General features: G+C 38.2%; 1 protein-coding gene across 2 annotated transcripts in view; it reads left to right on the top strand.

The window, feature by feature from the left end:
• The first annotated feature begins 2,254 nt into the window (after positions 1-2,254).
• Positions 2,255-13,329, top strand: part of MTPN (myotrophin) — a 63,122-nt gene continuing 52,047 nt past the window's right edge. Inside the window, exon 1 of one of the 2 annotated variants that reach the window (XM_082473178.1) lies at positions 2,255-2,625. In XM_082473178.1, the coding sequence (XP_082329304.1) occupies positions 2,554-2,625 (72 nt within the window). In that variant the 5' untranslated portion in view covers positions 2,255-2,553. The remainder of the gene's footprint in view (positions 2,626-13,329) is intronic. The other variant, XM_082473179.1, reaches the window with a different exon arrangement.

Below are 13,329 nucleotides of genomic sequence, written 5' to 3'. Positions count from 1 at the left end.
GACCAGTTGGAGGCAACTGTATCAGTGCAGAGATGACAGGGCTGGGAAGGGTCTTGGGGGGCTAGCAAGCCGGGAAGATGGTGAGAAGTGAACAATTTAAGACATATTTTGAAGGATTTACTGATGGATGGAATAAGAGAAAGGTTGGGAGCAGCAGGGGTTATATATGACTCCCATTGTCAAGGATGAACAAAGCAGGACACTAGTTAAAGTGGTAAGGACAGATTTTTATCAGTAAGAAATATTGCTATAGGGAAAAAGAGTCCAACGTGAACTGAACAAAACTTCCATTTGTATAGAGATGAATACGTGTTTTAAAGGGAGAATGAGGGAGGGGTGGTGGAGTGGGGGCTCTGTAGAGTCAGGGAAGTAAAAAATTACAAAAGATTAGTCAGTGTAAATGCAATTAGGCCAGCTGTGTCTGCTAGTGGCAATCATTGAAGTTAGGGTTCTACCCTCCTACACAGACTGGGAGAGAGAGGTCCCACCCTCAGGTGTTGACTGGAACAAACAGGGGCCTTGGCAGCCTTGAATTTTCTCATGCAGGCACTTTAAGGGGGACTGGCGTTATTGTAGGATGTGGCCTTGAGCTGATAGGGCCTATGTTCATGTTTGTTCAAGTCGTTATAGACGAAGGTTGAGGCCTAGTCAAGAGGGCTCACAGAGGCCTGGCTAGAATTTGGTTTTAGTGACAGGGTAGTTGGTGATGTCATTCACAGAGAAGGGGTGGTCCAGGGAACAACTAGGTTTAGAATCTAGAAGAGACCAAATCCTATTTTGGACATGTTAAGTTTGAGACATTCAAATGGGTAAGAAGTTAAATATCAGAATGGATCACGTTAGAGAAGTCTGGGCTAGAGACATAAACCAAGAGCTGTCAGCAGGATGTAACTCAAAGATCACACAGGTGGGAATTAGAAAAGAGATAGGAACTCCAGTATTTACCTAGCAAATTCATCCTTGAGATTGTTCCCAGAAATGTATCATCATTAGGTATGTGAAGTTGTATTTCTGTCAGAAAGTAAAATTAACAGAATAACAATCAAGGTAGCTATTAAATATTTGGAGATTTTTCTTTTGATTTGAATCCGATCTCTATTTGCTAGTTCTAAATCACAGGCATATATATATATATATATATATATATATATATATATGCGTTTATTGAACACTACTGTCATATCCCCTTAACAGATATGGAAAACTGAACAGGGCAGGGTTAAATAACTTGCTTGAGGTGACACAAATTAATAAAGGTTGGGTCCTGTATTCAAAACTAAGTATTCTGGTTCCAGTCTGTGTTCTGAACCCCTATTCTATATGGCAAGCCTAGTAGTTTGGTTTATCATTTATCCATTTAGTGGGTCATAAATAATGGACTATACATATATATATAATAGTTCCAATAAGAATTTATATTGGCTCTATGTTCATGTGTGCACGCCTGGGTCACTAGGGTTGAGGCACAATTCACTTGGTGGCTGTGCCCCAGGGTATTACAGCCAAACTCTAGGAAGAGTAGAACCGGTTTCACTAGAACGGTCCTGAAGCTTCAAAGCATTAAAAACAAACGAACAAAAAAATTTAAAAAACACAAATTGTACCAGTCAGTTAAGTTTGCTCTGCCCTATGGCATCAAACTGAATTCCTAGTCTCTGGACATCATTTGCTGGTCGGGGAGATGAGTAGAGTTTTTCCCTCCACAGAACATTACACGTAGTGTTGGCACACTGAATTCACACTGTTGTCATGAGTATGGAAGCGTTCCTTGAGGACAAGAATTGGTTTACGCCATCTTTTTTACTATAGCCTCTGTGCCTAGCAGAGTCTGACATGCAGTAGGAGCCTAAAGGATGCTTGACAGTACAGGAAGTAAGGGAAGGAGCAAGAAAGCGAGGGAAGGAGAAAGAAAAGGAGGGAAGGAGGGAAAGAAAAGAGAAGGCAAGGAATTCAAACATTCCTACTGAACACTACGAAGGTGAGCAACATGCCCTCCAAGGTTGTGGGGTTTTTTAAAGTTTTTCCCGTTTATGGGGCGCAGAAACGTCCTGATCCCCTCTGGAATACCCTAAATCTTCCGCCACACGGTTTCTGCCCTTCCTGACCTCCGACCCCCTTGTTTGGCCTCCCAGACCCGCCCACTCCTCCCCCAGCAATCTTCGCCAGCCGTCCCAGCCACTGCGCCTGCGCACGCGCGGCGCTCGGCCGCGGGCCTTCGGGGCGGGGTCCCGAGCGGGGCGTTCCGCCGAGGGGAAGAGGAAGAGGAAGTTGGGGGAGGGCCCTAGCTGGGAGTGAACCGGAAGTGCAAGCGCTCCAGCTTCTCTTCGGCCAGGCGGAACCTGCTCTGCCGGGCCCGGTGGCCGCAGAAAACTTTCTTACTCCCGCCCCAACAGTAGCCGCGGCCAACTGCCTCGCTCGCCTGCCAGCCCACCCCGCCTTCTCTTCGCTCCGGCTCCGCGCGGCCCTGTCTCCCGCTCGCCCGGCGGTATCCGCTTGCTGCTGCCACCGCCTCCTCGTTTTCTGCCCGGCTAGCCGGCCCGCCCCGCTGCAGTGATGTGCGACAAGGAGTTCATGTGGGCCCTGAAAAACGGAGACCTGGATGAGGTGAAAGACTATGTGGCCAAGGTACGTGGGGATGAGTGGAGTCGGCGAGAGCACGGAGGTGGGGTGGAGGAGAGGCTGAGGAAGCTGCTGGGAGCTGGGCTGGCGGGGGCGGGGGTGGGGGAGACCTCCCGGTTGGAGGCGGCACCGAGAGAGCCGGGAGGCAAGGAGCGTCCAAACTGAAAGATGGGTCCACGCAGCGCGGTCGCGTTCTGTGTCAGGTAACTGCCGTGGTGACACAGTCAGGCTCTTGCCTTCCCGACCTCTTGGGGGAGGGGAGAGTGGTGACCCGCTCTTTTAGAGTCACTTATGAGCCCTGATGACTTGAGTTCGGCCTTCTTTTACGCCAGAGTTACACTTAAATCTTTTTCTGGGCGAGGTAATTCTCCATCTTGGACCTGCCCACAACTGAATGAAGTAACAAGTGATTAGGATCAGAGGAACGTTTTCTTTAACTTTGGGCCTGTTATGAATTTAAAGTATTCATTGACCGTGAAAAAGAGTACCGAAAATAGCAATAGTTAAAATTCTGAAACTTGGTATCACTTCACTGTGAAGTCTTAACTTTGGGTGTGGCCTTTTCCCTCTCCCCCGCTAAAACAAATAACTTCTTTGCTTCCAGTGGTAAGGTTGTCATTTAGCATCTGGGCGTCTTTAAGTTATCTGAGCAGTTTTCAAACAAGCGTGTGAACTTTGGTTACTCTGTCTTTCACCTTGATTCCATCAGAAATGCTTACATGTGTGATAAATAGTAAGGCAGTTTAGTCACAGTACTCTGGGGGGTAAAATCATGATGAAGAAAGCTAATCTCAAACCTAAACCCAGATGTGAATCCACGTTGTGATCAAGTGGTAAACTTAAAATTCCAAGCTGGCCTGCCTTTGGACCCTGAAATTGTGCATTGTGTAATTAGGAGAGAGCTTACATGTGATTTTAATATGGTGATGATCTAAAAAGAAATCTTCCAAAACAAAAGTATGACTTTATTACCTAAGCATGGAGCACATCTTGCTTCTAAAGAGTATAGCATTATGACATGATCAGGGAGGGCATCTTGCTCACCTTCTAAAAGTGTAAGAAGCCAATCCAGATTTTAGTTCTTCAGAGGATATGACCACTGGTATGTTGCTGTGTTTTTGCTTCAGAGTTCTGTTAGAAACAAGTAACCAGAAGCAGAGTTTCTTAAAACTTACAGGATTGTGCAAGGCAAACTACTGATAGTTTTTACTCTGTTTAGTACCATTACAATTTAGACTTTTCGCATAGTCTGAAATCGGACTTTTTGGATGTTTCCTTTAAGATTAAAGGAAGGAAATTACTTGTAACACTTCAATCCATGGTATGGTTCCAGTGGTGGGACACTGAAGTACTCTGGAAGTGAGTGGGCTTTTGTTTTTCTGTTAATGGTGGAACCTAGGTTATTTGATATTCTTGAGATATGAAAAGTTCTTAAGTACTGAGCTTGCAGCTACAAAAATAACAGTTTATGTAGTGTCTTCCTGTTATATTATTTAGTATCATCCTGTGAGTCTTGTAAAGTAAGTCCTTTTATTAGTCCCATTTTACAGATAAGATTACTGAGATGCAGGGTACTTAAGAGAAAAAAAAAATCCAAAGTTATATAGAGAACAAACGAAGGCAGAACGAAACTGCTGACTCCCAAACTTAGACTCCTTAACTGCTCCATGCAGTCTCTCACAATCTAAACTGTAATTGTGAAAATTTATGATATCAAGATTTCTAGCAGGACATTCCCAAGGTCCACATCCAGGCAGATTATGCATAGTTTTCAATCACACAAAAACATTTTTGTAAAAATATGTGCCAATACCAATGGATTAATTTATTTTCAGTTAGTTTTTAAATTAGGCCATTCTATTCAGTTTGATTTTGATTTTTTCCCTATTACTACCATACTGCTTACTCTCGTTAACAAAAAAAGATGTGCATGAGAGGGAAGGAGAGACAGTCAAAGCAAAGTAAAAGAAAGTGTTAAGAACTAGTTTATCCAAAAAGGTTTGACTCTAAAGAAATTCTTTGAACAGACCATTGAGCTTTTTCCTTTCTTAGTTTTAATTGGGTAACTTGAGTCTCTTCAAATATCTTTTGCTTTGTTAATGAAAAATAATAAAAAGCAGAACAACCAAAAACTAGCACTCCATTTTTTTCTGACTGAGCTCCCTTATTGTGCCTTTTCACATTTCAAGCCCTCATAACATGGTTTCTTCTGCTCAGACTCTCTCTTCCCTGCTTATTCACTGATTTACCTTTTTCATCCACCAATTTATGCACACATTATTATTCTCTAAGTTTATGTAATGTGCATTTATCTGAGTGTGTACAAAGAAAGTACGTAAAGAAACATTTGGACTTGTCTAGTTTTCCTTCTAAGGGGTGAGATCTTTAAAATACTCTTCTGAGTACCCCTGTGGATCTCTCTCACATTGCTAACATTTAAGAATGGACCTGTGGGTGAAGCATTTTAGTATTTCCCTTTTTTAAAATTAATATTTTAAAAAACAATAATTGTATTTTTCTATCTGCTTCTGACTTCTCTACAGAAATCTGGAGTATGGATAGGCATAAATTGTTGGTTTGGGGTAACTTCTTGAATTCTGAAAAATAAGTTGAGTTCCAAAACCATTGAAAATTGTATGTTCCTAAATGGAAAAAGCAGCATATAAAGAAAAACTTAGATTACTCCATATTAAGTATTCAGCTGTGTCGTTAAAACAGTATCTGAAACAAATTGGTTTCTTGACTGACCAAAAGACCATATTTACTTAATTCATCCATTTTTCTTGGGCACCTTTCAGGCCCCCAGCACTTTTCTAAGCCTGGCATAATAGTGAAGAAGTTGGACACAATGCTCAGAAAACTCAAATGTCTATATTCAGCAGACCTATGTGGAAAAGCGTTCATGCTTTTAAAGTAGCATGCAAAGTAAAAGTAACATCTCACTTACGTAAGCAATTTCTCCAATTGGAAAACAAGAGAGAGTCGCAAAGTAAGATATTCATGAGCAGTAACAGTAGATAGTCACCCATTTTCAATCTGTATGATTCCTCTTGGTGCCTTATTTTTGCCTTCCATTTCTGCCTTTATGTTAATTTCTCCCATTGGAGTTAATTCGGCCCTCACTTGAGCTCCAGACTGCCTAATGGATAGCGCCATTCAGATAAATTCCAAATTGAGCTCACATTTTCTTCTCAAAAATTGTTTCTATTTCTCTTGTCCCCATTTTGACTAATGACATCATGACCCAATCATTTGCCCAAACTAGAAATTGGGGAATTTTCCCAAATTTCTGAGTGTTCTCAAGACTCCCTTTCTTAGTCTCTCTCATCCATTCCTTACTCTACATTCTTATCATCACTACTTTAGATTAGTTGCTGCTGCTTAACTGACTGGACTGTATTTTCCTTGACTGTAGTTTCCCCCTCTCTCCTGGTCAACTTGAACATCTCAGCTGGAGGGATCTCTCTCTAATACGGATCTGAGCATCTTACCTTTTTCAGCCAACGTTCTTCACTGCCCTTATACTTTTGTGATTCCCCATTATTTATTTTAAAAAGGGCCAACTCCTCCTTGGTTTGGCATACTAAGTCGTGAAAATCTGGCTTATGCTTGCCTTTTTAAACACTCTCTACACGCTCTCTGCTCCAGACCCTGCTAGGCTGTTTCTTACTTGTGTATCTTCACATGTGCTCTTTCATCCTCCTTGACCAAGTCAGCTCACCTCAGTCCCTAACTCCCAACCTGGTGAGCTATTTTTCCTCTTAGCTTAAATATCATCTCTTCCAGAGAAGCATTTTGACTTCAAATGGAGTGCTGCTTCTTTTACTGTTTCACTTATCAAATTGCTGTGATTTTGTTTATATGTCTGTCTTTAATTAAAGGCTGTGAGCCTCTGGAGGATAGATAATATATCCTTTTTCATCTTTGTATCTCTAGTATAGTGCCAAGGAATTTCACACATTAAAAGCATATGTTCCAAGTAAGAAATTCTTTTTATTCTTAACTTCACTATAGTTTCAACATCTTGCATTAGTTACATAATAATAATTACCATTGACAGGATGACTTATATTGCCAGGTACTAGAAAGCACTCTGTAAGATTTTTACGTAGATTTTCATTTGCCTTTTACCACAGCCTTTCAATATAGGTAATAGTATTCCCATTTTAAAGATGAGGAAATTGAAGCTTAGAGAAGTTAAGTAATTTAACAAGGTCACAAAATAAGTAGCACAACTGGGATTTAAACCCAGAGCGCTCTGAATCTACAGCCCATATATTTTTCACCAGATCAGTCTGCCTTGAAATGGTTATCTGGCTTCTTAGCTCACAGTTGCTTAGTATGAGCACATTAAGAAAATGAGAATGGGGCTTGCAAGAGGCAAGCACAAGTTATCTCTGTGAATAAGGACATAGTAAAAGGGCTACAGTTTTTAAAATTTTTAACTGTTTAATTGTAAAATTGTTACATTTGGAAATAATTAGCATGGAGACATCTCTATAAACTTTGTCTTGTCAGGTGCTGTCTTTCTCAAAGTGTAAAAAAACTGATTGATTGAAAGCTTGTGGAAATTTTTTGTATGTGTAGTCATGCGTAATCTTATAATTTGTATTAATAATTACGATCCTGTACAGTACAGGAAAAGTTAAATTGTGTCTGTTTGCCTTAAGAAGAAACAAAAGTTAACTGAAGTATTGAGACTTCTATTCAGAATGGTTTAAATTAAACAAACAGCACTTTTTTCAAAAGGTATGTTCTTAAAACTTTATATATTTGAGTATTGTGATGCCATGTACAGGTATAATTTCATTTATTTATCACATCAACCCATGAACATAGTTAATATTGTTAACCCAATTTTAGAGATTTTAGAGATGAAGAAACAGAGGCAAAGATTAAATAACTTGCCCAAGGTCATAAAGCTCTTGAGTAATGAAGCTGAGATTTGAACTTGGTCTCTCTGACTTCAAAGTTCCTTGCTATTTATGTCAGCATACCATTGACTTTCATTTCTCAATAATGCTAGATAACTCAGGGAGTACTGTATTATTGAGTATTTAAGTATTAAAAATAATCACAGCAGGATGGTAATTATCCATTGAGACTACTTAGAGGTGAGCTTTGTGATTAGTTTTGAAGATCCAGCTCTCTTAGAGGTGAATGCTTGTGAGTTATATTGATAAGTAGTACCTTAGAATCTCCAGTAGGTCTGATATATATACTCTGTTTACATGTGCTTCTGTTTCACTTGCTGTGAAATACTATACATCAGGCCTCTAACTTCCCTTTCTCGGTGGTTTCCTTTCCCTCTCCAGCCCCCAATCTAATTACACCTACCTTTGACACTCTGGTACATTTGAAAAGCAACAGTTGTTCACCTTGTGAGAGAAAATGATCTCTTGAACCTGAGAGAAAAGTATCAACTCTAATATTTAGAAATGGCATGACTTATTGGGATCACTTTTCACTTTCCTAATAAAATAGGCAATTGAAAAGAGGTCCTGATTCACACTATCTTACATGTATCAGTTTTATGCAGTTTCCTTTTTTGTTGTTTCTTTTTGTTTGTTTGCTTCTTTTTTAAATTATCAGTTTCTTTCTTATAAAAATTTGTCACTGTGTTATGCCCTTTCTGCAGCAGGGCTTGTGACCCAGTCAGAAAGCCAGTAGGTCAGCTTGTATAAAAAGGTGCCCTCAGTAGATACAGAAAGTTTAGTATAGATACTTTGCTATTAGTCTTTTACTTTGAATTTAAAATAATGCAAGATCTTTTTAACATTGGAAGACAAGTTTTCACTCAGATGTCCATATGTAGTGTTTTGCTTTGAGATTTTAAACATTATCAAACTAGGGCAAACAATTTAAAGTGTAATAAATTAAAGCTGATTTAAATTTTAAAATGATATATGCTTATTATTTAAGAGATAAAGCTGTATTGATAGAATAAAGTGCAACAAAGTGTCCCATTGCCCATTATCCCTACCCAGGTGTTTTGTTAAATTTAAAATATAGAATTTATTAGGTATTTTTAAGACAGAAATGTATAAAAAAAGGCAAAAATTGGCCCACAATTCTACACTGTAGATAATTCCTATTAACTTTAAAAAGTGACATTAACTCGGGAACAGATTAGAAAATGCGAGACCTGTGGCTCTCTGCCCCAGTCCCTGTGAACAAAGTTAGCCATTCTTAACAGGTTCACATAATTAATTCCAGAGAAACATTGGAAAACCCGCTTACTCATCCATTTCTCCACTTTAAAAAAATTCTATACACACTTCTGCACTTTGCTTTTTTAAATTACTTAATAGTTTATTTTAGATTCTACATTGAAATTTATTCATCCCCCCCCCACCTTTTTAAATGGTGCATACCTCCATTTTATGGATATACCATAATTTATTTAACTAATGCTCCATGATAAACATCTTTTTCCAGCATATGTTATCATGATTACCTTTGTACATATCCTTGACAGCTTCTCAGGCTACATCTGGATGATGCTCCTGATGAATTTTATCAACTTAGACACACATCAGTAGCACTTGAGACTGATCATTCCCTAACGACATTGCATTTTTGCCATTTGAATAGGTGATTTGCATTTCTTTAATGAGGGAATCAAACATCAGAACTTTATTAGTATTTGTATTCATTTCCTCAGATTTCTTGTTTATATCTTTTGTTCATTTTTCTAGTAGGCAATTGGTCTGTTTTTTATTGATTTGTATGAGCCCTTTATAAATTAAGGAAGTTAGTTTTTTGGGTTTGTTTATTTATTTATGGCTGTGTTGGGTCTTCATTGCTGCGTGTGGGCTTTCTCTAGTTACGGGAAGCGGGGGCTACTCTTCATTGCGGTGTGCATGCTTCTGATTGCAGTGGGTTCTCTTGCTGCGGAGCACGGGCTCTAGGCGCGCGGGCTTCAGTAGTTGCGGCATGTAGGCTCAGTAGTTGTGGCTCGTGGGCTCTAGAGCACAGGCTCAGTAGTTGTGGCACACAGGCTTAGTTGCTCCACGGCATGTGGGATCTTCCCGGACCAGAGCTCAAGTCTGTGTCCACTGCATTGGCAGGCGGATTCTTAACCACTGCGCCACCAGGGAAGTCCAGGAAGTTAGTTTTTTTATCATATGTTTTGCAAATATTTTTTCCAGTTTGTCTCTTGGCTTCATTTTTTTGGTTGTTGTTTTACAACAGTCTTTACTTTTTATGTGATTAAATATATCCCTTTTTCCCCCTTTTGTGACTTGGATTTTGTGTCCTATTTAAAGAGACCTGTTTCTTCTCCTCTATCAGATTGTTAATAAATTTGGTCTATCTTCCAGAACTTCTGTTTTTCATTTTTTTGCATTTTAGGCATTTGATCCTTCTGTTACTTATTTTGAAGTAAGGCATGAAATAATATAGTTTGTATATTTTTTTTTAACAGTTTCTACATTTATTGTAATTCCTCTTTACCTACTAATCTGAACTATTTATCATAAAGAAAATTCCAATATGTGTTTGGATTTCTTGCTTTTTCTATCCATACTAAACTGTTTTAATGGTAGTTTCATAATATGTTTTAGTATGGGATAGAGCCACTTTCTCTCTTATATTCTCTTTAGAATTTTTGCAGGAGGGTTCCTATAAGGATTTTTCCTTTTTTCTATCATTTCAAGGAAACAATGAGCATTTTTGGAACCTACCTCACATTTAACCCATATGACTTCATAAACATTAAACTTTTTTTTTTTTTCTGGCTCGCTGGCAGCATGTGAAGACATGCTTTAGATTTTAATTCTTTATGAAGTATCTTAAGATAGGAGGATATGGTACAGTACGGCAATATTCTGTGTCAAAGTATTTGAAACAGTAAAGTTGTGCTTAAGTCATCAAATCACAGCTGAATTGATAATTAAGAATTACTTTATGGTACTACATCAAAAGCCACCTTGTAATGAGAAATATGGCTGAAAGTAATTTTTTTGCAACTTGATTTATTTTTTTAGTCCAGAAACCATTATAAGGGTGTAGAGGACCTGTGACTAATGAAAGCAGTGAGAGAAGAAACAAAAACATAAGCTGACCCAAGAAAATGAAGAGAAAAGAGTCACATTACCTTAAAGTTCCACAGACCCGTACAATAATTAATATGTGTAAATGTAACCTTGAGCTTCAAGAAAAGTAAAAATTTGATCTATTTTTCTCTTATTTAAACAGAGACGTGTATGGTATATTTTGGAAAGATTTCTATTTGACCATATAAAGTAATGAATATTTTGATACTTGGGTCTAAATTCTTGGCCCTCTGAAAAATTTAGATATCAGAAAAAGGTAGATAATAAACATATTACCCATAGCATAATAAAAGCCATAGTAGCAAATTCCTTGTCCTTAGGGAATTTGGAATTTTGTTATTGGTTTAACTATGATTGAACGTACTGGCTTTGCAATTAAATCCTCCACCTCTGGCTCTCTTACTAACTGGATCACTTTGAATGAGTTAGTTAACTGCTCAGAACTTGAGTTTCCTCAATGGGGGAAAATGGGGATAATGATACCTGCTTAATATATGTAAACTGTATACTGTTTTCCCTGCCATATGGTGAGTGCCAATAAATGTTAACCATTGTGATTAATAATAATAGCCAGAAATTTGTTTAGAAGCAAAACTACTTAAAGATCATCTAGTCCACCTCCCTTATTTTGTAGATGAGGAAAAATTAGATGTTAAAGGGCTTGACCCAGATTATACTGCTAATTAGGATTAAGAGTTTAATTCACTTTTCCTGACCTGAACAGGTGCCTTTTTCACTACACTACAGTGTTTTCTAATGAAGTGCTTTATACTAGCTGTTACCTCTATTGGAGTATTCTTTTTTTGCCCCACCCCATTTGCTTGGTAAATTTCTGGTTATTTTAAAGTTTTTGTTCTGCATAGCATTCCGTGACTGTAGTTAATCCTTCGTTTATGCCAACGTGGTATCTAATATAGAGCTTTCTTATTATATTATGTTTTAGTGTAGAGTTTCTTAAACTTGAGAGCTATGGGCTCCTGACTTGACTGACAAGTCCCTGGACTTGAGTTTGAAAAACTGAGTGGCTTAAGAAACTCAAATCTTACTCTGTGAAATATGTCTTTAAGTTTTGAATGTTCAAAAAGAGTTTTGTCTTAATGACTGGTTAAAAAAACAAAGGTGAAGTATAGAAGTATATCACTTGTTATTATTTAAGTATTTGAATAGGTATTTGAGCACACAGAGACTCCCCCTCAAAATATTTCTGCAAATCTTGATTTAAGATACAGTGTTTGTAGAGGGGGGGTTGTTTTCTTGGGGGTGGGGCTTCCCAGCCTTTGAAGCCCCTTCCTGTGTTTGAGGAGTTCCCTGCTATATAGTGTGAATCTTGGTGAAGTGCAAGCCCTGGCTCCCACTACACAAAAGCAAAAAAGGACAAATAAATTGCTTTCTCGTGCCCAAACTTTAGGAAATTGGCCCATAACCCAAACATGGCTAATTGGATGCTTTTATCTGGAACCTGTGTGGGCACAGTAAAAGATGTAGTGGCAGCAATAAAGCATCCAGTTTCCAAAAGGAGAAGTAGTGATGTGCCCATCGTGACACCTCTTCTGTACCCAGGTGGTTCATGTCACAGATTTTGATTTTTATTTCTTGCTTTTAAGCCTTCTCGCTCAGTTCCTGCCCATTTACTGAGTGTGGTTCTTCAAACTTCCCAGCAATTCTGAGAGCTACTTTTAATACCTGTTTAATGCATTACATTTCTGTTGATCAGTATGAATTGGTTTCTGTTGCTTGCAATTAAGAACTCCATATTAATTTTTACCTGCCTGTCCCCTGTTGAGCTATGAATTTTTTGGAAGGTATCTTTGTATTCCCAATCTTTATCACATTGTCTCTTATCCACCTATAGTTTAGTTAAATTTGAGTTGAAGCCATATCTCTAGGAATTAACCCTTCCTTGCTTTGTTGTTTTCAAAGTTGTTTTACCACATACCTCTTTAAAACAGATGTTCTTAGTGTAAATGATATTCCTTCATTTCCTCACTTAAAAATAGCTCAGTTTTCAAACTTACTCTGTTCACTTTTTCTGCACTACTGTAATAGTTGTGAAATACAGTAATAGTGATAGCAGTTGTATAAATATAACACAAACTTCCACTTGTAACCTCTCGTGGCCATCATTTTAGAATTTCAGTTAAGAATTTTTAAATTCTTAATTTCATTGCAGCAGTATTTACAGTAGCCAAGATATGGAAGCAACCTAAATGTCCATCAGTAGATGAATGGATAAAGATGTGGTATGTGTATATACAGTAGAATATTACTCAGCCATAAAAAAGAATGAAATCTTGTCATTTGCTACATGGATGGGCATCAAGGATATTATGATAAGTGAAATAAGTCAGAGAAAGACAAATACTGTATGATTTTCACGTAGATGTGGAATCTAAAAACCAAAATAAGTGAACAAACATAACAAAACAAATGGATGCATAGATGCAGAGAACAAACAGGTGGTTGCCAGAGGGGAGGAGAATGGGAGGAGTGAGTGAAATAGGACATTAAGAGTTATAAACTTCCAGTTACAAAATAAATGAGTCACAGGAATGAAATGTACAGTGTGGGGAATATAGTTAATAATATTGTAATAACTTTGTATGGTGACAGATGGTAACTATTATGGTGATCATTTTGAAATGTATAGAAATAT

This window comes from Balaenoptera physalus, assembly GCF_965194825.1.
Source record: "Balaenoptera physalus genome assembly, chromosome: 8".
Taxonomy (NCBI): Eukaryota; Metazoa; Chordata; class Mammalia; order Artiodactyla; family Balaenopteridae; genus Balaenoptera; species Balaenoptera physalus.
This window is presented reverse-complemented; position numbering and strand designations above follow the sequence as displayed.